Genomic DNA, 26,248 nt, shown 5'->3' on the forward strand with positions numbered 1-26,248 from the left:
TATTCTCTTTTGTGTGCCTTATTCTTTAAGTTAACGTTGAGCAAATTATTATCAATAATAATATTTTTACAGACAGTTTTCGTAAATTCTGTATGTCTCTTAATTGAGCCAGCACATTTTTGCACAAGTAAATATAATGGCACTCAAAGAGTTAAGGAGCTGATGGTATATAAAAAAGCAATACACATCTTATCATCATGTCTTACTTAAAAGGCATGGCGATAAAAGATGCGTTTCCCATCATTTTCTATTTTTCTTTACAGTATAGATTGCACTAATTGTAATGCTGTTCACTTGTTACTGGACTTTTACTCATAGAGGCCTCATTAGTGTGGCACTTAACCATTGTAAAGATTTAGCAATATAGTGCATTTCCTCCTATTTTATCATCATGTCTTCCTCAAAAGGAATGACAATAAAATAGGAAAAAATTAACTATATTTAAAATCTCAAAAATAGTTCAATGCAGCATTAATGCAACCTTAAGGAGATATTTTAAATGAATAAATATAAGTAAAATATTTCCAGCATAAGTAAAAGAAAGTAGCAGATACATTACTTTATGGTGCAAACAAGACAATGGATAAAGAATGTAAATTGAAGTCTAAAAATAATAAAAATATCAATACTTAGGGCATTAGAATAGAGTGAACTATCTTTGCTGTGCACTCAGCAATTTGTTCAATGATTTATTCAGAGTTAGCAGAAGGATATCCATTTACTAAATATTCAGAACATGAGGGTTGCTCAAAAAGTAAGATTTGCAGTCATTACAAAAATTTATTTCAAGGCTATTCATTATTACATTTACAAATGGCTCGTAATTAGTTTTCTACATATTTCATACAGTCAACAAAATGATTGTGCTAGGCACAACACAACAACAACGGATATTTTTATATTTTTTGAACAATCCTCATTTGTTAACCATTTCAATTATAAATTTAATGGCAAGCTGAAACATCCATTGGATAATAAATAATTGGAATTCATTTACAAAGTAATTAAAAAATCTGAGTAGATTTACCAGGTAAATAATTGTTGAAATCACTAGCTTCACATCTGAAGTGTTTTCACGTTAAGGACTAAGTAAAAAAATACATTTCTGAATGCCTGAGGACATAGATACATATTTCCAAGGTATTCTGATCAAACTCTTTTATAGTTATGCCCAAAATGTTTGCACAATAGTATCTTTAAAGAAAAATTATATTAAGTCTTAGCTTTTCATTTATAAATTTTTAAAAGTTATTATTAATTCTGATTTAATTCATAAGTGGGAGTGACATTTTAGTATTCCTGAATACTTGACATTTCAAATATTAATCTTGGGCTATGCAAACACTTTAATGCAAGAACTGTACAAGCATTCAACCTGTTTTGTAAGAAATTACATCACCTAGGGAGAATCATAAAAAGGATACTTGCAGGACAAGAGATTTGTCTCTAATTGTACCGCAGCATTAAAGAATGTGTGACAATGCTCACAAGCGAGGGTAAAATGAAAAATGTACACAAATATTTGCAATTCCATATAATTCCAGTAACTTTCAATGGAGAAAATAATGCCCTATAGGGCATGGTCATTTTTTTCATTGGTTTTATGGCAAAAGTTAATGAGGTAAATACTGAATGACAAAAAAGATAAACACACTGATAAATACCACAGTTAGACATGGCAACAGTGTATGCTCATGAAAAAAATTAATCATGCTCACACCTACACAAATATTTTTTGCCCAACACATTAATACAAAATGTGCATGAAATAAAATCTCATAGGTTCATATGTACATACAAAAAAACTTCCCACAAAAAATATCTACCATGAAAACATACTTTAAATTGCAAAAACTCGCGGGAAATCACAAATTGCTTTGGTGTCACAATAAATACCCTTCCATGTCATCCCTTCTTTTCAAAGGTATCAATCTTCTGAAATATTTACATACAACTTATAAGATGGAGGAATTGTGATAAAGGAATACATCTCCAGGAGGTAATACAACAACTGTTTCCTATTGTATCCAAACTCTTGTCAAATTAAAATATACTAGCAGAATTTTCAATGAATTGATTTACCTCGAATTGAAAAAAATACATATCTCCTTTTTAAAACTCTTAATTATAAATGTTTTTCAATGCAATGCTAGTGAAGAAGTTTCACAGATGCATATCAGAGGCAGTAGAGATCTAGAATAGACTGCTAACATAGGCATAACAGTAAACCTAAATAAACAAAAGCAATGGAAAGTTTCCATCTCCATTGCCATAAGAATGGCTGCTATAGACTCTATTAACATGCAACAAAACCTTAAAACTAGTGGAAATATTCACAGGAAATAAATTATGATTGTTGAGCACAACCAAGTCTGCCTCCGGCTGAAGAGAATGTAACATGAAATAGTCCTACACCTTTATTGTTGATGAGATTCTTATCAGTACCATGTGAAGCTAATTAAGGAAACCCAAAAGGCTTATGCTTCTCTGGACTGTATAAAGCACAGCCATATTCAACAATTCTTTGAAAAGAGGACAGAGAACTAGGGAAATTTTGAGTCTAATGACACTCAAAAGATTAATGGGACCCTTGCATCACAAATAAAAACTGATCACTGCAATTATGGTACCGCGCCAATGACATTTAAAGAACAATGGCAGATCTAAAACACTTCCCGGTAATTCATACTAATTTTTCTTGGCTTACTTCATGGAAATATGAGTTGGTACTCACTTTTAAACTCCAAACCCTGTGAATAACTAAAACATTTGGAAGTAAAGTACATGACAAACTGGTATTACATGGATTTTTCCCAGGAGTACAATTCACTATCACACATTGGGGATGCAAAATTTACACCAAAAATTCTGAAACAAACATCCAACAGAAGGTACCTTTCAGCATCAGTTTTAAGCTTATAGGGGAAAAGTTATATTTTTTTGGCTCAAAGGATTTCAATAGATCCACCACTGTTCATAGTACAAACATGACACAGTTCAATAATATCATATCAACTTATTTCAACAGTAATTGAAAGGCTGTCTGGAAAGGAAATTTTTCATTTAAGCTACATTCATGAAGATAATGTGTATGCAAAATGTGTTACTAAAGTACATTCAGATAAATGTGAAAGTCGTTCATCTGACAACCAGAGACAGTCTCTCACTCAGCTTACAAACTTCATCACCATACAAATTTGAATTCAACTCTCCACAATTTCAAGGGCAGCAGCAAAAGTATGCTTCAATTTACAGGACTGGATTCCATCAAGCAGTATATTTCCCAGCGTGAGTACTTCATTATAAATACTCTTGCCTTCCCATTCAGGATTTTGAGCAAAGCACAAGAGATTGACAAATAGGGGTGTTTGTGAGCCTTTGCTGTTAAGATTTTTGAATTGAATCAATCAAAATTTGAACAAATCGAATCAGTTACCCGAAAACATTTCAAAGAGGATAAGTGATGATTAGTACTTATAGTATATTCTATTTACAGAGTAGAATTATCAAAAAATGCGACTGAGTTCTAATTAGGACCATATTGTTGATAGGTGGATAAAAAAATACAAGTGACGGCATTAATTCTTCGGAAACTATTATATATATGTGGTTGCGTGAGGATTGTTCATTCATGCAAATGAAGTGACCAAAAAAAATAAGGACACAGTCTGTTTTCACTGTATTTGGGTGGCAGGAAATGCACATTTCAAAATTATCAACATTTTCACATGGAGATGACATTCATTAAGTTTAGTGACTAATGGCATAATACCTTTGTTGAGTTCCCTAATGGTTGGTTCCCACAAGCAAACACCAGTGTGAGCAAATATCCAATTAAAAATACACTCCATACTGAATGAATCCCTTTAGACTATGCATAATTAGCTGTATATTTTTTCCCCGACAGCTATTATCAGTTAGCATTCTCCTGCATACATATCATCCTGGCAGAAGCACATATATAGATATAACATATTAAAATGTCATACATTTTTAATCTTATGTAATTTCAATTAGCATACAATTTCTGCTGTCGACAGTTTCTGTCAGTATTTTCTGGATATTTAAATAAACAATTGAGTAAAAATTTTAGTTTAGAATCAAATGCTATAAGAAGACTGCCAGTTATAGTGTTGCGACATTTTGCAATGAAAGCCATTAATTCCACTGATCTGAACTTGAGGCTATTAAAACCATTTCCCCCACTGTCATGTTGTTAAAACTCACAGAGAAAAAGAAATATTGCTCCTGATTCGATTTGTTACTCACTAGTTCATGCTAATACTTGATTCATGATTGAATTCTGGAATTATCCTGCTCTGTACACCCCTATTGACAAACACTACTATTCATGGGCCACTGAATGATAGGTATCATTTTAAAAAACAAGTCTCTCTTCTATTATCACGGAGTCACGAAACTATGATGGCAAAAGTCTTCACCAGGGCCAACAGTCTTCCAAATCCAGATGTCAACAATTCCTTTGTTGCCTCTGTTGCTCATCCTGCTTCTTCTGAGCTATTCTCTTGCTCCTCCTCAATACTTTAGGCTCATGTACCCAACCATCAATATCTAAAGATTTCATATCACAACCATCTCCCTCCATATTGTCATCGTCATCATCCATCATTTTCCCCACATGAGTCCACTGCCCTATTGTTCCATCCCACTGAACACACAACCACAATGTATTTTTTTTATGGTTATGAGGCACAGGAAAGAAAAATAATTATGAGAATAATTCACATGAACAGTACACCAAAATATAGTAATCCTACAAAAATGAATCAATTCCTTATAGCTAGTGATGAGGCTAGTGGAGACAAGAAAATTATGTACCGTAAGTTGGGGAAAATTCAGGCATGTGGAATGAGCTCAGAAGATTGTGCTGGGTGCTACTTACATTGTTTCCTCCCAAAGTTCACTTTCATATACAAAATTTTATATCATTACTTTCCTTCAGAAGTTGAATTATTTATCATTGCATGACAACGTATTTATTTAAATCCTATCAGTATTCTATTCACTACAACACCTTATTTGATATTATGTTGCTCCGTGGGTTGAATTGTGAGAAGGTAGGAACAAAGGTCATTGGAGACCAGTGCTTATATGGGCATAATGAGAGGTAGATTCAAAAGATTGCTTCGGCTCTAAAATGCGGGAGCATAATATAAATAAAAATAATGAAAATTAAGAAAATATTTAAAAAGAAGAAATTTCAAAGGGAAAGGAATATGCTTACCGATGTACTAATGAGTTCTTGCCTATAAGGATGCCATGAAACATCACGGACACATTCATCATGTCCATGTAGAATGCTTGCTATTTCTCCAGTTAACACATCATAAACTAGAAACAAAAAAAATACAATATTAGTTACGATTGTAAGATTGGTGAGTACTAATCAATCATAAGTGAAAATACAAAATAAGTGCTAAAACCTCTTTTCAAACTTGGACTGCTTTCATTCAAGGCTTCATAAAACAATCATTACATTTTTGTAACAGTGACTCTGTTTTTGGGTGGAAATGATGGCTACAGTGTAGCAGTTGGAGTAATTTGGAATTGATAGAAAATTTTTCCAACATAATATAGAAATGAAATGGAATGAAAATACACTTGGAAATTGACCTTTAACAGTGAGATGAACTTGATAGCTAAATTATTTATCCGTGTCTCACTTTTATTTGTCAAATGAAAAGAAATTTAGCCTGGCTAGAAATAAGTAAATTTCAAGATCTCTGCATTTTAGCGTTTCATGGGTCAGACGAAACCAAAGCTTGTAGCACTAATGCACCAAAGGCATGTAAAGGATGGTAGGGCAAGTGGGCATGGAAGTGGTCGATGGGAGGATATTAAGGGAAAAATGGGTAAGCGACCTGTAAAAGAACTGGAATAGAGAAACCCTTAAAGTATCTCCAATGCAATTAATTCCCTTATTGTGGATTCTGGTACCAGCGAGAAACTTCACATAGTCAGCTCTAAATATCCCACATGAAACCACGCAAAACTTTTCAGTTGGCTACAGCAACTTCTTTATATAGAAAGTCATCCAAACAAGGATACCAGCTACTCCTCCATATATTTCAGAAACTTGGGATCTTACTTGCAAAATGGGTTCACTGCACCAGTTCACTGATCATTGATTATGAATAGATATTGTTATCTAATTTTAATATAAACATGGCATATTGAAATGTTTGCATAAGGCAAGCACCCATTTTGTGCGGTATATCTTATAATTAATCTTGAAGGGTATTATTCTCAGGATACCTGCATTACAGCTTAGGAATCATTGATTCAGAATTGTTACAAAGAGTTATTAAGATTATCCTTGGGTTGTTATACTTGAGTCTGATTTCAGATCTTTTACTGAGTTATCACACCTGCTTCTTTTGAGATTTTCCTCTGTAGCACCGAATAGTGGGTTCTATACACAACTTGCCATTTTATATATTGTGATCCATCTCCAGTAATTTGCATTAACTTCAAGAATTATATTATATTGAGTTTCATTGGATAAAATGTGAAGAATGCTGATAGCATTTTGACCATCTGTCATGCTATTTATGAAAACTTATGATAACCATTACCATGTACATATAATAAGAGAATACATATGAGATATATAAATTCACACTTCATGAGTTGTATGAGGGTAATTCATTATCAAACTAAACAAATATTATCATTTAGATTAAATAAAGACCTTAAGTGAGAGATTTGTAAGGTCAAAATTCAAATTTTCTTTGATTCAATGACATGTAAAAACCACTTACTAATAACACGTCCTTCAGCACAGCCAGTGTAGATATACCTCTGTCCTGTAGTGAACTCAGGGGAGAAATGACAGCGGACTAATGTTTGAAGAACTGTGTGACCTCGATATGTCATCACTGATGTGTCTCCGACCAGGGGCTTTTTAGGATTACTCACTTAAATAAAAAATAGAACATATTACTTACTATTTACAATAACAACAAACATGGGAAGCCGCCAGTATAACTGTAATGGAGCATCAATAATAAAATATTCAATCAAATTTTTCCCAGTCATTAATCAAAAGAATCCAATTACAATGCTATGAGAACATTTATTAACATCTGAAAACTGATGACTCATTTTCATAACACTTAACTCCCATACTGCAAATTCCAAAGAAACTGCGGGAGATGCCACAACAGCAACTTTTAACTGAGTCATCCGCTAATATGCATTTCAATGCAATAATTGAAAGGTGGATGATTTTAAAACTCTGAAATTATTGCATTCCCATGCTGCAGGCTAAGTAGCTACTTAGTACAGCAATGCAAAGCCTGCATCTGATTTATCACAGTTGTTGTTACCATGATAAAGGTGATTAGCAGAGGTCATATCTGCCCCTGAATCAAGATACATTTGCTGTTCAATCACAACTGAAAGTTGATCATCACTATGAGTAATTACTAACCAGTAAGTCTTCACGATTTTCATCTTTCATAATGTGATCTCATACATAATGTAATAACGAGGATAAATTGATTTGAACAAATTTCAAGAATAAATTTCTTATTTCATATCGATAGAAGGGACAAAGCTGTTAAATCTCTTTTCATCCAAGGCCTTACATCATCTTTCCCAATACAAAGTAGGTGTTAAATTGCTATGAAAATGCAGATATTAGTGACAAAATAACTGGCTGCTGAAAAGTAGGGCCCATCAAATTTAGAAATAATTAGTGCAGCTCAGGAGAGTGAAATAAGAAGAGAGTGATCGTGAAAAAGTGGAGAATAATGTTGACTTCTTTTTGAAAACTCCCACGTGATATGTTTCCATACAATATGTCCTGTTTCTAAGAACCTCCCTTTCGCCCTCAATTATGCCTGCAGCCCTGCCTGATGCAAGGATTGCTGGCCTAGTAGAATTATAGCAATAGTAGCAGTAGGTACTCCAATTTATGCAGTCAGCTGGTTCAATACCTTATCTGGTGAAAACACCTCACTATTTTCAGCATGATTTCCACACACAGCTCAGCTGCCTTTAATTTATGTTTGAGTGTCAGTGAAAGACAATACTTTTGAGAGTATATCAGAGCATTGTAATTTAAATAAGAATTTTTATATACAATAGTTATGACTCTGAAAATAGTACACATCATACACAGAGTCATTAAGCCATTTTGCTTTCTCTGAGTAGTTAAAGGTCAAACCATTAACATGGTAAAGTTAAATATGCAGGATGATAATATGGTTTCTTTAAACCAGGAGTCATAGATTATACAGGACATGAGAGAAAGGAGTTGTTACATCACATGCATGGTTGTTTACAAGTAAAAAATTTCTGAAATGAAGTGGCTGGAGAAAACAATAAACCACAATTGACAATTAAATTTTCTCACCAAAGTTAATTTATAGTGATTCCATCACAGAAAACACTGGAGTGAACAATAATTGGTGAACTGGACCACATATTTTGTAGGCTAGATATGAAATAATGGTTGATGAAGACTAAAATGTGGACAACTTTTATGTTCGATTAACAGGATATAAATATGGGCCCAAAAATTTATATTATCTGTGAATAATTAACAATGGCAAATACATTAACTATGGAATTCAATATCCAAACACTTTTATCAACCACCTTAACTTACATTTTTTAGGAACTCTTTGCCACCTGTAGTCCCAGGTTTGATCTGTCACAGCTTTCCTGGTGTTGTCCTCACCAATGCTTGATGAAAATGTACGCATGTCCCAAAGCTTTATCGACTGGTCTTTTGAGTTAGTGATAAGATGGCGCCCATCACCACGTGGATCAACAAAAGTCACTCCATCCATGTGACCGGCATGCACACCAACTGGACGAGGGTTGAACTCACTCAGTGTCCGGCGGTCCCAAACCTGGAACACGATGCATGAACAAATAAAGGATATGAGAGAAAATGGAGCACCAAGTTACACATGAAAGACCACTACTTTATGCGGTCAACAGTTCTTAGCTCCACGAAATACTAAAGCAGTTTGAAAACACACAAAAATCATTCTAACGCATTAAGTTTAAATGCATAACCCCTCCTTTTTATCTTATCCTCTAAATTCCAAAGGCACCTGGTGGTGAGACAAAAGGCAACAGCAACACTCTTTTATAGTCAACAAGGAAGGGAGAAAAACACACATCAAATAGATTTCAGGACAATATAAGAGATGTGAATTTTGCATCTAATCTAATACCTCTGCATCTCTTTGGTCTTATTAAAATACACAAGACAGGTGCACCGATTAGACCAGTGTATCCTCCCATAAAGGCACTCTATCTAGCTAGTTTAATAGATTCACTTCTGACTATAAATGAAAGGAAAACTACAGTTAACCTTATTTATTCTAGCGATCATATGCCTAAAATAAAGCATAAATGGTGCTCAAATCTTGTTTTTAAGGTAATGTCACCAATTTTACTGTCACAAGAATCCCCATTGAGGAACTCTTTGCATTCTTTAAGGCTCCCTTAAATCTATAAGGACTGGTGATCAAGTGTAAAGACCGTGGATCGCAAGAATCAAATGAAATGTTTAATTTTAATGTTAACATTTGATAAGCAAATAATAAGAGCTTAAATATCTCGAAAATCAAGAAATTTAAAAAATACTTGATGACCCTAAAATGATTCTCACCTCTCTATCATGAATTTGTTCCCCACCTTTTCTCCTGTTCTTGAAGTATTTACATAACAGAACCCCTCCTCTTTTCCTCCTACCTCCTCATCCTCTCCTTATTGTTAAGTATAAGAGAGTTGCTGTTTCCTCAGCCTTACCTGATGATGATACTAATCCACTGACATCTGGGACACGTGCATTTTTAAATGTAATTTGTTGTAAGTTTCACATCAATAAATTAGCATTACTCAGGTCAGAAAGATGGAACAAAGCCTCCAATTTCTTTTTTTTTATGCGTACATTCTGGAGCTAAATTTATTTAAGTTCTGAGACATCTTGAATGTTCTTTTCTGCCTTGTGACTTTGAACTCTATATCCACGAACGTTAAAAATATCCAAAACCATTATTTCTCTTCAAAAAGCAAAGTATACCTCAGAACGGCTAGGTTTGTTCATCTTTATATGTCAGCAGATTTCTTTACACAGCTTTTTCACATCATCTTACATCTTTCATTCATGCTGAGTTAGAAAAAATACCACAATTCCATTTTCTCATTTTAGTGATCATCCTAGTGTTTCTCACCTGAAAATATTTTATCTGTAACAAGAAATGTTCTTGAAGCTCAGTTAGTGATAATTTCCATGGTGAGTTAGGCATCCATCATCCCTTTACTTCCGAATTTGACTAAGAAACTAATAAATTTCATTTTTATGGCATTTTATTACATCTCATCAACCTACATTCATTTTGCCGGTACCTTAACTTTGAAGTTCCCAACGAAGTAGAAATATTACATCATAATCATTATTTGTTAGGAATGAAACCAAACTTTACATTTTACATTATATTAATGATTTATCTCTTCTGTTTTTATCTTTCAAAGAGTTATTGGGGTGGTAACCTCTCTGAAAGAGGATGTTTACCTCTAAATCCATAAGGGAACACAGTTAATTTTGAGGAAAAACCCAAAAATGCTATTCAGCCTTCCACTATTTTGACAGGCATCGCATATTACAAACAGGATAATGGTAAATGACTCATTTGCACAGGATAGAATGACTCTATTAATTCTGTTCATGCTTTCATCTATTCATCAATTATGTATTTGGAAATGTTTTAATTCACATAAAATTAAAGAGGATTTCAAATCCTATCACTTCTCAAAAGCCGTTAATCTGCGTTCAGCTTTCTCCTAATGATCAAAAGTTCCGAACCAAAGATTACTACACTCTAATACATGCAAATGATAAACAAAGTGCTCCCAAATATTACCTGTTGTAGATAATTTTATGCACAACACTTCTTTATAACTTTGACATACCTTACATAGACCATCATCACCACCACTAAAAAGAATTTGTGATGTATCATCTGCAAAAGCCACGGTGTTAACATCGTCACTGTGACCTTTTATCTGCAATTGAAACAAAAGAATCACATATTATTCAAATCGAGTATCAATTACCAATTAATTTCAAAATGTTCGAAGAAAAAAAATGCTAAAATAAATTGGTGTGCATTGAATCAAAGAATTTCACTGAATCATCATGTTTGAAAAATACAAGACAATAATAATAGCCGAGGACATTTTTAAGGCTATCATTCTCTCATTATTGTGATTTTAGTTACGTAAACAATATTTTTCAATTTTCATATTTTTCATTAAGTCCTGGGTAGCTTAATTGTTCGGATTTTCATTGATTTTCTGAAATTATCACCAAACTTAAAAGCGTGAACATAGTTTGTTGCCAAATCTCCTCACCACACAAGGGAGATTCAAAGCACTAGCCAAGTAGATAGCTTCCTTAAGCTTGATCATCGTGGGAAAAGTAACTTCATGTCTTAGTGCAGTAACTTAGTCTGTTGAATACCCTATCTTAATACACAAAGTATACAAAATATCCCAATTATTTTTTATTATTTATAATAATATCAAAACTGCAATGGCACCATGTATTTCCCTTCCCTATCTAAACCAAAAAATGATCTTTACCTGGGTATTTGATTTCATTACATTCTCCCACTGTCCATAATTTTTTTTCATTCAACTCCTGAATAACTGTTTTTTGTATGATTTGATAAGCACTTAAAAATAGTCAATTAAATGCTTACCCTGAGACACCTTTGTTGAGAACCACGGTCATATACATATAGATGCCCATCGTTGGCTCCACCGAGGATTTCTTTATTATCTAATGAGAACACTAATGAAAATATGCAAAATCGCCTTTCATCAGGATGCAATGGCAGAGCTTCCTGGTTATCCGAGTCGCCATATATACTGCAGAGATGAACTGAAAGGAAAAATTAGACGATTTAATTTTTACTGCATCATGTATAGTACTCCATGAGAAACTTTAGAAATACATAACAACCTGTAGTAATAAAATATGTCAAATGACTTACATTCTAGGAAATGTCTTTCTTAAAAAATGTTAAAACAATTAACCATTCATTATTTTAGTTTTAATGCCAGTTTTTCACAACTATATGTGTACATATATAGTTATAATGGGGGGGGGGGGGCACAATTTTGCACCAAAATGTGCTAACATTTTTTCCTTGGATGGTCAAAGGTTCTCTCAATTTGTGGATGATAATAGGTGTTCGGGACAATCCAAATACCAACCTCATTTGGTGGAATACCTTGAATAATTGATTGATCAAAGATACTGAACTCTCCTAATAGTTTCATGTAACTGACTTTTAAAGAAGTGTTCACCCTGTTTTTCAATGTAGAAGTTAATAAAATATGACCTGATTGTTAAAATGAAAAATAGTGAACCAAAATGTAAGTACAGCCTAGTGGCTAATTTAAAATCGGTGGGTAGATTGGATCAGCAATGATGTTATAAAATAATTTGCTCAAGAGGACTGAGGATTGGCCGCAGCTATTTAAAGCAATTACAACTCTCTTCGATAAGAGCCTCACCCAGCATAATTTGTTAAAATTAAACTGTAAAATGGAAATCATGACAAATCTGTGTTTATACCTAAAAATGCATAGATAAATATACAGAAAATCTTTAGCTGGGACTGATGTGCAAGTGGAAAAATTCAAAAAAATTAGACATCCTACACCTGAAATCTTTACTACTGAAAGCACAATTTCATATCCATGGAAATAATGCCAGTATAAAGAAATTGCGTACACGTTTTACATTAAATATGCAAGTCCTAAAATCCTAATGAATTCATACAGTATCTTGAGGGAAAGTGCCAGTCCTCACCAAATTGAGGACTGTTTAATATGTTCTTTACAAATGTAGAGACAAAAACAATCGGATCCTTAATCAAGAGGGAGGCCTTAATAAATTATATCAACTGTGAGGAAAACATTGAAACTAACTGCATTCTGACCAACTGGAGTATGCTATGTGGTTGCAATCAGGACTAAAGGCAGTATCAAGTATACTCCATCCAACATCTCTTGCTTGAATAGTCTTGAACAGTTCAAATTTTCCATCACAAGTATGGTGCAATCGTAGATTTCGATCTGTAATAAATAAAATATACGTACATTAGTCTTTCTTGTCAACTTCAGCAGCAGTTTCTACAACTGGTTTTCTCACATTGCAAAACCTTATCTTGGCTTATGTATGAAAGCTGAGATAGTTTCACTGCCTGTCTTAAGAACACAAATGAACATTTTACTCAAAGTTCATCCTTCAGTCCTTTAACTGAAAACTAAGGTACCGAAAATACTATATTAGGTCAGCTTAATGCCTTTAAGAATCACCACAACTTATACGTGTGTAGAGCATTTATTTACATTGCCCAACTTTATTATTGCCACAATAAAAATTAGTTATATCACTAACTTATAATGTTAACAAGTATACTCTTCTATAATTACATGCCAAACAAATATTTTTTCACAAATTAAATGTTTCCTAATGCAATGCAATTTTAAAGCTATTACAGAAAGACCAATGAATAACACTGCAATGAGAAATTAGCTCAAGCCGGTGGGAAATAATTATGGTTTCGTCACAATTAAAATATTTCATAAAACCATATTAAAAGAAAGGTTATCATGCCAATTAATTTCATTAAAATACGACAATCAGGAGATACATGGCTGGCTCAGTATAAATTTGAGCAAAGACAAAATTAAGAAGCCAAGCTACAGTTAGCAATGGCATTTCTTCTCGTTCATATAAATCATACCCAGTTTATCCACAAGCTATTTTTGTTTGATCACCAGGCAGGTGTGTAATTCTTCAGGCTGTCTAATCAAAGAGGTTATATTTTAAATTCAAGTATACAAAACCAAGTAACTAGTCTAAAAAGTGTCATAGATAAATCTTCAGCACCAATTAGTAAATTTACCACCAAACATGGTCACATGGGAGGGCATCTATGTGAACAATCATAACATGATGACAAAAATTTCATGAGTGAATTTAAAGAATTAAATCAGGCCATTTCTATGTACCTATTACATTATTTCCTTAGCAAATTAATTTTATTATTGATGCATAAAATTTGTATGCTTTGCATTGTCATTCCAATGAGCATGAAATTAGTAGGGTACTTGGAAAGAAATTTATTATCATTAAAGATATAGCTCTGCACCTGAGTATTGTTCATCATATTTCTACCAAGAAGGCAATATGAAGGATATAAAACAGTTACCTGGTTACACCATTTTGGTATAAGGGAGAGCCATATGCTGGTAAACCAAGGAGCAGCAATGTGCTGTCCTACCAAGCAGCGAGGCTGAATATGACTTTTTTAAGGAAAAGTCCATGCAGCTGGCCCATCTATATTAGGGATTCCTATTTTAACTTTTTCATAATTTTACCAATGAACATGGTGCCCATTTCCTTAGGTTTTCTCCCCAGTTTCTGGAAAATCATCACTTCAGTTTGGATCAACATTTAATGTCTCACTTGCCACCCGTATCACCGAAGTCAGCCTGACTATATGAAGTTTTGGTATTACCAGAGCCTACATACTTGATGTGATCTAAAGATAACTTGCATTGAACTCTTAACCAATCGAAAAATTATCTTTGGGAATTCCAGATTTCCATATCATATTCTTGATTCACATATCAAACTCATAAACTTTTCCAACATTTTGGCCTTTTTCCTCATTTTTCTGAAGAAATGTCACATGAGATCTGTTTATGGGCTTTGGGTTCCACAAAACCATAATGAAATTGTTATTATCTCTCAAAAATTAGCATTAAGTGTACTTCTCATACTCTCTATAATCCTGACCTAGTCTCATGTAACTTCTGCCTGTTCCGAAATGCCAAGAAACATCTCCATAGAAAGTATTTTTCATCAACTCAAACACATGCAGGTGAACTAAACATGTTTCAACTACAATGGTTGCTGCTGATACAATACTGGAGTCAAGTCAATTACCTGTACTACATAAACAATACACCTTAAGCTAATATAACATGACGTTTTCACACAAAATATTATGCAAATAAAAAATTATGATCACTCTTTACTGAACTGACAATCCTTGCCCCCCAGAGAATATCACAGCAACAAACATTCACTGATTACTTTGATTTTGAAATGAATTGCATGCTACTGAAGGTAAAGGAATCACCAAATTTCTCTGAACTGTACTTCAATTCAAATTTAAAAGAAAAGAAAATACCAAACTGCAAGCAAAATTACATGCAAGCAAGCAAATACCATGGCAGGAGTTGAGATAAATCCAGGAATTGAGGTTAAAGTAACTATAATTTTTTTCCCTTCTCAGATACAACTAACTACAAATTACAATTTTATTTCCAAGCCCTTCTGTCATTTCATCATTGCTTCATGTGGCTTGCCTTTAGATTAACCAAAAACTTAACATAAATTGCTATTAACTTAATGATGTACACATATTAACACACAAAGACTAGATACATTAGCCAACCGGACAAAATTCATATTTAATAAAGGTGTTTAAAAGATGAACATTTAACTTGCCTTGGCAAGCACTGAGGAAGACATTGCCATCTTTGGAGTAAGTGCCACAGAATGCCTTGCTACGATAGGAAGCAACTATTCCTTTCTTGTTTGGAAGATAACAATTGGATATTTTGCAACAGTCACCTCGGCTAAATCCATTAGTTCCTTGAATACCTCTCTAAAAGAATAAGAAAATTTATACATTCTTCAAAATATTCAAAATAATAATCTGTAAATGCACAGTACATATTCTCTGATGAAGTAACATTACCTCTCTTAATTTGACCATCTCAGTAACAGAATTTGGCCGTGCGTGTCCACTGGAATGTATCAAACCACAAGACTGTTTGGTAGAAAAACTAAGCTGGCTTCTCTGGAAAGTCAAGGGTGGAAAATTAATATTGTTTGATTAGGGAATAATAAGAATCTATAATTGCTATTGAATGGATAGAATTTGGGGAAAGAAGTCAGCAGCAAGAGTACACCAAAAGACATGGTTCAACCCGGAAAAAAGTAAAAATTTAATTGTCATTCTGTGCTATAATCTTTCTAAACTGTCCCAATGTACATAATTAGACTATTGTAATCAACTCGAAAGTTAGGTTGATAGGTGAGGGTGGAGTTCACCAAATGCTAGGGCCAATGGTTTGTGAAATTCACACATCGGGTTACATAGGCCAATTCCTTTCCCAGTTCCACCTGTGGTTTCCATGGAAGATCTGGCAAGCAAAAAAGTCACTCGGCTAGGGTTAAGTCATGGGCGCCCAAAGACATCACTGGAAATCAAACCTGGACCCTACAGTCGATAGGACAACATTATATCCACTGAATAAAGCAGAAATAGCAGAACCAACTTAATAAAAATGGCAAAATTTGGCAAAAAGGGGCATTTATGACATATGGCAGGACTTTGCTGGCTCTCGTAATAAGTTATCAATTGCAATATAACAATAAGAGCTTTCAATAAATTGCCATTTCCCTGTTTTTGGTATTTTTTACCTACTCACAGGAATTTAAGAAAATAAGAAACTCTCAAAGAGCAAAAGGTGAGAAATGGGACAAAAATAAAACATTGTAATAACTTATATCATTGAGCTATTCTTATGCCTGTTGGAACGTAATATCTTCAATTTCAGATAAGATTAAGGGAAGAGGAAATACCAAAGATTTATGAAGATTAATTACACTTTCCATAAAACATGGATAACCAGACACTCACTTCCGCCAAATAGTGCCATAGTGAACAGCATTTTTCCTTTCCCTCAAGTTTATTGCATCACTTGGGATGGTGCTAGAATATTTCCATCCTCTGGAAGAAAAAACATCGACCATTACATGGATTGGCCATTTGCCAATAGCAACTGCTGTTGGCAAATGACCAATTCATGCAATGATCAACGTTTTTTCTTCCACAGGATGGAAATATTCTAGCTTATATTTTTTATTCTAAATAATTGTCAACAGAAACTGCTGTTGGCAACTCTTTTGCTGCTTCCAAATGAAAACTATAAATGGGAATGAATTGGACAGGGTGATTATGTCATTAAGGGTGGCTTTATAATGCACAAGGAAATCTACTTCATAATGAGGTGATTACAAAAAGGTCAACTTTTATAAACAATTCAGACAATCATCCTCTGATTACCATGCTAGCCACAGCAACTCCAGGCTAATGATCACTTTAATGGATAATTAAAGATTTAACTAGCAATTATTATAAATCTGATTTATAGCGTTAACCAGAGTCTAAAGTTAGGCTTAATTTTAAAGAGACATTATAGAACTGGGCCTCAAAGTTGTAGCCCCAGTCACCATGGTTGATTTAGGCAAGCATGGGTGAAGGTCAACTGGGCTTCTCAGCCTTTAAGTCTATGTCACACAGACTGCATGCATTTAATAAATAACCTTGGGGAGATTAATTTGATTCCTGGAATAAATATCAGTTGTAAATTTGGGGGAACACCATCAATCAAATAACCATAGAAAAGTTAATTTAAGTCCTGTAGAAGAAAAAAATGTCAACCTCGGAAATCAAATGGAAAAGATTGTTACCTTATTCCTAAAAATTTTGCGAGTGATTCCTTAATGATACAAAAAATCATAAAAATGGGCCCACATTACCACAGGCTTTAGAGATTTTAGACATATTTAACTGGTACATACATCCAAACTTTCTGTGTTGGGCTGCATTTCAGGTTTTGATGCAGTATCCAGGCCACCACCACCATCATCATCACTCTCCTCACGGTCAGATGGGGCTACTTGCACCTGGCCACTAATAGAAATGAGCATCAATAGAGATACAGATACAAAAGGAAAATTAACAAAAATGGCTAAACTGTTGCATGCCAAAACTACTGATTCACAGCATAGGAAATTTTAGAGGTAAAAATACTTGAGATTCATTTGAAATGGTTTTTATTTGATATGTGGCCAATTACTTATCCTAGTTCCCCTTCGATTTTTAAATTAGCAAAGGATCATTCAACTTAAATTCTGTTTAACATAACACAGAAATACATATTTCCTCAAAATTCAATAAAGCAGAACACTAGGGATGTTTATTTTACTCACAGGTTGTACCCGCTATTTTCAGTTAAACAGTAAAAAGTGTATTTTTGGGTAAATATTAGCAATGAGGCGACTAAGTGTTAAAATAAAGAGCAGTTTGTAGCCTCATAATAATGTTGGGTACATAACATAAAAATATCCTGATTTAAGCCAGATTATAATAAAATCATGAAGAGTATTGAATAGGTATGCGATCCTGATTACAAATTCACTAGTAATTGTCAGTAACTTCCAATAACAAGAGAATTTGTAATTAAGCCAATTGGAAGGTCCCTTAGAGGATCATGAATCCTGGGAATTGACACTAAAATTCTGACAAAATAATGATGCACTATTTCACTAAATGGGCTCATCTGCACAAAACATCAATAGTGTCATTCATGATCATTAACATTTCAGTCCCAAAACTGTACCATTCTCATTGATCATGGGAAGTCAGAAAATTAGTCACATGTATAAGTAGATAAATTTGGGACAACTACATGATTAAGGAACAAATTGAAAATTCCCAAGTAATACAAGTCATATAGAAGCAAGAATGTTAGGTAGGCAAAGTAAGGGGAGAAAAATGATGGGCATGTTGGATGGAATGAAGAGAGGCAGAGAGCATATGAAATTGAAGCAGTGTTTATTATAGAATGAGGCGTCAGGTTGTGTTGTGTTAGACAAGGCTTAGAAATGAAGTGTGTCATTAGTCTATGCATCCATCCGAAAACTACCTTAAGTAATTACCTTAACAATAATAAGAACAAAAATCACAAACATTAAGGGACTGCAATAACAATTAAACAAAACCTATGTCCAGATACCAATGAGTTAAGGTCTTTTTTCATGTAAAGCGTGAACTAATACCTCGATTTATACAAACTCAATGCATAGCCTCTTAATGGAGGGACAAGTAAAAGGAAAGCTGCAAAAATCTATGGTGATACAGAAGCGTGAATCAGTAGCTTCTCTTGAACACATCTCAAAGTGGGAAACATTCCCACAGAAAATGTGCCCAATAGAAAAATTTTCCCAGGTTATCAGCTTAATCTCCAAAGCTATTCCAAAGAGTGAAATCCCCTGAATTTTCCCAATTGGTGGACAAACCTGACTGGGACAAAATTAAGATCTAGAATTGCAATTCACAGTTCAACTACATCAGATTTTCAAATGACATTAGAAATTCTCTGGGACACATTTCAAAACTCTCTACAAAGCAATTTCACCACTTGGTGGAAAATTCAGAAGCAGGTTGATTCTATTAAAAAATATTTTAAAATTTATTTTTGCATTGTACTAGATTCATGCTATGCCAGTCAATAAAATTATTTATTTTATTTTAAAAAGATGATGTGCACAACTTCTTCCACACAACTTTCTTATTGATGATCAAAGATAAGGACATTACAAATTGATGTTAATGTATTTCAATTACAGGAGTAATAATGCTGCTGCTTGCAGACTGTTGTACGAAGGACACAGAAAATACAAGAAATATGGACAACAGAACACCAATCAATTATGTTTCAATAAAAAGAGAAATATACATAAATTTCCTAGACTCATCTTTAACAACAAACATAGCTAAAACTTCACACCAAATAATTTACCCCTGGAAAATTAAGCTAAATGCTTTGGATGGGTTAGACATCTGGCAATTTTTGGAACCTGGCAGATGTGAGGTCATAAATCAAGTTGTGTACCTTTCCTGTTCCCTGCTCTCAAATTTTTCAAGAGATTCTTCTTCTCCTACTGTAACCCTAGTTTAACTCCAGATGGAGAAGAGTAGAGAGAACCCCTTCATTATGTTGCCTAGCCCATTGTGGGTCACAAAACAAATCCCAGCCCATCAGCAGATTGTTGCCATCCTACCTCCCCTCCCTCAGTCAACATACATATAAGGTAATCATTGAAATGTACCCTATTGCACATGATGTGTTGTGTATCAAAAAAATTATTTTTTGGAAATTCTGCGCTTTTGTTACCCTTATCACTCCTAGGGTTAAGCGATTACAGAGAATGAGCCACTGCAGACATGGGGAGTTTCCATGGTTCATATAAACCAAAGGAAGAATCCACATTTAATTATTACTAACTAAACTCATTATTATTATTTAACTAATTATTAACTAAAATCCACATTTGAATTATACTTCGTAAATATTTCAGGAGTGATATGATAAATGGTGAACAGAATAAGAATATTTAATTATTTTTCCATACAATCTCATAAGTCAATTATTTTATACACTGAAGGAAAAAATGGAGCTTTACCAAAGTTATTAGTTTCAATAGTCTGAGTTATGAAGAAAGCAGCAATATAAAACCTTCTATGAAGGTGGAGAACACCAAAATTTATTTGTGATATCAATGAAATTATTACAGCCCTCTTATTGTCATTAGCGTTGCTTTTGAATATCCTCCACAGGTTCTCCATTACAAGGAAAGTGTTTTCTCTGGACCCCATGACAACATTTCACAACATGCATCAAATTTCTCACAAAAGTCTTTGTTTCTGTAACATTCAAAAGAGGAATGCTTGATAAGATAAGATAAATAGTTACAGCATGGAAATTATTTGTAGCCTCATGATGGCGACACAATTGCCTTAAATAAATTTTTGAGGGTCATTTTGTTCTCTTCTAAAGAAATGGAAGCATTACCAAGTTACAAATTCAATTATTATAACGGTAATGGAATAAGAGATTGCCATTTATGGCAATAAAAATACTGGCATTTCATGTATACAATGCACCATTGCATATTACAATACATAATTTGCTTATCAAGCCTTGGGTTCCTTTACTCTGGACAACAGTCTACGCCAGCACCATAACTATTATCATTAAAAATTGAGGGAAGATGATGTTAATTATATACATAATCATTGCATACTTCTTATTTATATAGCAGTTAACTGCTTCCCTCCATTCTCTCCCATTCAATACCCTTATATCATTATAGTTTTTCCATTATACATTCCTTGCCATTTGATCACCATTTTTACTTCTTGACCTTCCTCATAAAACCCTTCTTTCTACTATTCATAAAAAATACTGTATATCACTTCCCAAGAAGTATCCTGAGATAGAATGTAATTTTACAGTTTCTTGTATCCCACTTTATAGGCTTTGAACCTTCAGTATCTGTTTTAAGCACCACATTTCCAAGGATAGTAATTCTATTTGGTTTGACTACCCATTGCTCCATGTCTCTGTTCCAGAGATTTTCACACCAAACAAAAATGTTTTGATTCGCAGATTCTTCATTTCAAATCATATCTTCTTTGAGTGCAGTTTATCCAAAAGTAATTGACCTATTAAAGGCAGATTACATATGGTCACCAAAAGCTATTATGCACAGAGTAATGTACATGGTGTTTTCTCTTGCTTGCCATACATTATTTACTCCCTTCAATTCTTCGACCCTTAGACCTGCCTTCATGTCGTCCAAAATATCTATTCTCTTCCATCTTCCCTCCCATTTACCTAAAATTCTCCTTTCTTTTGTGGCCTTTAACATCTTGCTCTCTCTCTCAATATCTCTCTCTTGGACTGTTTCTAAATTCTTCAAATTTCAACAAGGAATTTCTTTTCCCAAAAATTTTAAAACTTCATTATTCGTTACGAGGCTAAAAAGAAACTTAACATTTCCACCATAAAGATTTAATATTTCACGACCATGGTTTTGATGATGCACAGCATCTTTCCGTTTCTTTTTAACCTGTTAATGAAGGAATTCCATAAATATGAACAATGAAACTGTTATTTTCATTGTTCATATTCTTCTCCACCCAAATTATTTTACCTACAACCAAATACCAAAAGTTTATAATTTACACATATCCTTTTGCCTCAAACACCAAATTTTGGATTCATAAAATACCAGGCTCCTTATTAAGTATTTTCCAATTTTTTTAAGTGTTCACTCAGCATATCAGTCATCAATTCTCTTTTAGCAAATGCTTCTGTTGCCTATGCTATTATTCTCATTTCCCTACTACTACGTCCATTTTCCTCCAACTTCAATGTTAACTTAGGCTTCCTACTTCTTGAGAATCTCATTACCTTGAATTTTTTCAGGTTAATATTCATTCCATACTTTTTACAGTGGCCCCGTAAAACACAATAGTAATTCCTTAGCTGTACGACTATTGATTGATCTTCTGCAAATCAAAGTGAACTATACAAGAAACAGTCTCAGCTGTAAATCTGTCATATTGAGAACTTTGGATGGAATATCAAATTCTATGCATAACTTAATTGTTTACGACCATGGTTTTGTGTCAAAGCAACATCTTCAAGGGATATTACAAGAAGGTACAGCAGTATATATACACAAGGCAGGCAGGGGAGAGGGAATGTTCAGGCAGGGTCTATATGACTATTATCAACTCATTACCATCTCTTATTCATATTTAGAGCCCTTCTCAGGAACACTTAACACATCTAATTGCTGCCTGTTTGTCATGAATGTCCCATTAGTTTGTGACAATCTATAATTGATGCGGTCAAACTTTGTTCATTTCATATTACACCAATTTAAGGGTAGCTGAAAGACACCACATGATCCAAGTTACATCCTCAAAGTACAAAACCTGCCTTAAAATTCATTCTGATGCATTGATAGAATTAATATGCCTCCAAATGATTTTCATTCTTTGAGTGCTTGGTTGATATTATTCAACAATACTTGCAAGTTTTGTTAATTCTCTGCTTTAAAGTGAAATGAAGCATAGCTTCTTCCTCATTCACCATCACTCCTTCCATTCTAATTCCTTGGGCTTCTTTAATTAGCTTTGCTAAACATATTTATCTCTCATTAAAAAATAAAATTTTGCTGCACTGGTTAATTACTGAAAAAATCAATTACATTGGTTGGAAAGTTAGAAATAGTGAATGAAATTCAGCACAAAGGCTTTAAATTTAACTCTGAGGACATTGAACAATACACTTGATGAATTACACTTGAATTTGGATGGTAAAAAATTAGAAATCATGGAACTCATTATAAAAAGGATTTGTGCTTATAGTTCTATTACATAATAACCTTCTCATGCGTAGAATCAAAAATAGAAGGGTTTTAAAAATTAACTTAAATTTAAGAGATAAAATGATTAATTAGCTCTGCTAATTTCAAGCAATTTATTAGTAATCAAAATAAAGTAAATAAAGGCATGAAAAAGGAAATTGTAGCTTTAAGCACTAGTGATTACAAATTGTTTTCATATCACCCGCTTCTGCAGACCTTACACTTTATCTTAATGCATGGTCTTAAAAAATTAACTTAATGTAAAATACACATATTTAAACTTAGCTTTGATGCACATTACTACATTTCTATCCATTGTTTAACCTAAATAATTCCTAACACATGAACATGCACCTGGCATTGACTACAATAATTGTGTGCAGTGGTCATGAATTAATTTTAACAGTGAAAGGAAGAGGCAAATGACATTGAAGTCTATTTATTTAATGTTGGTCCTTTAGCCTTGCTTTGTCATGGCAGTGATTTGGATGAATGGAAAAGTTAGCACTTAAATCTATCAGTTTCAGTATATTGTTTTACCTGTGTAATCTACTGTTAAAAATGTCAGATTGCTCAACACTCCTAGCAAAGATAAGTACCTCCTAGCTTTCCTATTCTAGGGGATTGCCTTGTTTTAGACTGCAGGGTTTCCCATCCTATTTTTTACAATTTTGCTTTAATATCATTATTAAGAGTACTACATTGGTCAAGATATAAACTTTTATGGATCATACAAATAAGCACTGCTTTACTTGCCTATAAACCCAGCCAACTTGGAACTGAATACTCTTAAAACCCTGCATTGCGATAATATTTATTTAACTCCACATGTATAATTCTTCCTTCTTTCAATTCCATCCTAAATGCCCACTCTTTTCCTACCTCAACTTCACTTACCTAACATTCTCTTCTCTATCAACGTATTCAACATTCAATTACCAGTCTATATGTTGTGCATCCATTTCTACTGCCTTCTTTGAATTCCTCCCAAGAGAAATAAAGGGAAATGGATCCATAGCATATTAAGTGGCTGGAATGTTGAAGACTGTGGTAGAGGGAAGCATGTTGGGTAATTATTTTAAAGGAATGGAAAGAAAAGACAGCTGGATGGAATGTAAGGAGAATCATCATGAATATTTCACTGTAAGGCACAATAAGAAATATTGGCACTTACTCACTGAAATATAATCAATTATCCTTAATTAAACCACTCAAATCAATACCGAATACTTGAAATAGTTTCAACAGTGTGGCCTACCGAATTAAGTTTTGAATTTTCATTAAATTCATTAACCACCTATTTAAAGATATCAAATTTTTCAAGATGCATCCACGTATTCATCTTAATTTAATGGAAGGAAGTCACCACAGGAATCAAAATGAACAAAATTTATGCAAGGTGAATCTTGTTACTAGCAAAACCAAGGAAATTTTAGTTCACATATTTTACTAAAGAAGCACGCTTTAAGTAACAAAAACACTCACTAAAAAAAGAAATGTGCATTGATTAGATTGGTACAAATACAATGAATCATGAAGAATCTATAGTCATACGTGTCTATTACCAAACTTGGTATTTACATAGTACCTTGTGGCTGACTTAGTAGTAATGTACTTTTCAGCTGATTCCCATTCCATTCTGGAGTGAATGTAGGTACCGATTTCATATTGTTGATACTAATTTCTGTATAATTGTGTAGGATCGTGATGGCTTTCTAGAAGCTTTTTTGGAGGTAAATGTAGGGTGAGAATGGTTAAAAATTTGAACAGTATATATTACGACAACAGGTTTTTAATATATTTGTATGCATAAAAGTCATGAAAAACAGGTAATACCTGTAATTAACAAATGCAGACGATGCATCAAGTGTAACGTTTTCAACATTTCAGCAATTCAAAAGCCAAAAAGATATAATACGTGTACATTCTTAAGTAATATAAGGCTTTACATATGGAATTTCACACCGACTAATAAGTAATAGGGATATCAAGACTATACTGTGTATATGACTATATCTCGCGCATAATTTCCACTGATTAGTCAAGTTAAATCACGGGTCCACTTGAAATCGGCATTGAATTCCAGACTACCATTAAGATTACACAGGGTGAAAATAAGAACCCATTCAAACATCAACACACGTGGTTCTGCTAATCTTGTGAGTACCAAATGCTATTTATATGAAATATAAAGAAACCGTAAATGACTATTACTCATATCGGGCCTCTAATTTGTTAGTCCCCGACTTGGGGATTTTTCAACAGAAACTTTAGAATATTAGCCAAATTTGAAAAAAAGCTTTTTTCTTTAGCACAACGGTAAAATATGACAATAGTTAAGTCAGTAACTACCACAGAATAAACTTTTTAAACGTTACTCTCTTCAATATCTTAGCTTATATAAAACGGTAGTACGCTTGCTCATTAACAAAGATAAAATACAGGACTGTCACTTCGATGAACATTTTGCGTCGCAAAAATAACGTTTAGAAGGCACTCGGTATAATGTGAAGTCCAAAAACATAAATGGAGAGCTACAACACTGCATTGTTTAGAATTATCCTCTCTAGAGAATGGAATGCTCGTTTAATAAAGGTACTACAACGACTGAGGACAAAATTATTTGACTATAAGAACGCCAGACGTTTAATTTTACACGGTGTCGTCGTTGTACAAATTTTCAACCTCTGCAGAATGCAATCAATACACTCTTTACTAGAACAATTGAAACTTTAAGTATTTCTTCGAAAGTTACGCGCAAGCAGCAGATTAGTTTCAAAACCGGGTTCGCCTATCTTCGACACTATCAATGCTTCAAGTTACCTCGCAGTAATGGTGATCTTTATCTTCATTGCTCAAGGTGTTGCTTTCTACCGACGAGATGCTCAAATGTTAGCCATAGTAGCCACATATCAGGCAAATACTAAATTAAATCCTATTTCTTTATTTTCTTCGAGTTGTAAACAGACCTTCTAATTAGAATCTGCAAGATGGTAGCCAAGTCAGTTCCTTCATCAAAACTATCCTCCGACCGTGACCGAGAGTCACTACTGTCCATTCTTGTAGACGTAGAGGATCCCATACAACCGAAATTATGTA

At 33.7% G+C, this 26,248-nt stretch overlaps 1 protein-coding gene across 3 annotated transcripts; it reads right to left on the minus strand.

Moving 5' to 3' along the window:
* Nucleotides 1–1,519: 1,519 nt before the first annotated feature.
* Nucleotides 1,520–26,231, minus strand: LOC139692423 (DDB1- and CUL4-associated factor 11). 3 transcript variants are annotated; one of them, XM_071590602.1, is made up of 11 exons: nt 26,119–26,231; nt 17,726–17,837; nt 15,834–15,935; nt 15,581–15,740; nt 12,985–13,131; nt 11,748–11,929; nt 10,957–11,049; nt 8,636–8,882; nt 6,783–6,938; nt 5,246–5,352; nt 1,520–4,669 (listed from the first exon to the last, which is right to left on the minus strand). In XM_071590602.1, the coding sequence occupies exons 1-11, from the start codon at nt 26,229–26,231 to the stop codon at nt 4,472–4,474; spliced, it is 1,617 nt and encodes a 538-aa protein (XP_071446703.1). In that variant the 3' UTR covers nt 1,520–4,471. The 3 variants fall into 3 exon arrangements, with proteins under 3 accessions (XP_071446703.1, XP_071446705.1, XP_071446704.1); XM_071590604.1 differs by having other exon boundaries at nt 17,726–17,830; nt 26,119–26,228; XM_071590603.1 differs by lacking the exon at nt 26,119–26,231 and adding an exon at nt 25,973–26,108.
* Between the last annotated feature and the right edge of the window lie 17 nt (nt 26,232–26,248).

Source organism: Hetaerina americana, unplaced genomic scaffold (assembly GCF_022747635.1).
Source record: "Hetaerina americana unplaced genomic scaffold, ioHetAmer1.1.p SCAF_4, whole genome shotgun sequence".
In the NCBI taxonomy this organism is placed as follows: Eukaryota; Metazoa; Arthropoda; class Insecta; order Odonata; family Calopterygidae; genus Hetaerina; species Hetaerina americana.

Coding starts and splice junctions, on each gene's coding strand:
- LOC139692423 (XM_071590602.1), bottom strand. CDS start 26,231: ATGGGATCCTCTACGTCTACAAGAATGGACAGTAGTGACTCTCGGTCA. Junction 11,930..12,984: donor CTCCAGTTGGTCAGAATGCA/GTTAGTTTCAAT, acceptor TTTTCCTTTCAG/TTCATCTCTGCAGTATATAT. Junction 6,939..8,635: donor GCAAAGAGTTCCTAAAAAAT/GTAAGTTAAGGT, acceptor TTTTTATTTAAG/TGAGTAATCCTAAAAAGCCC.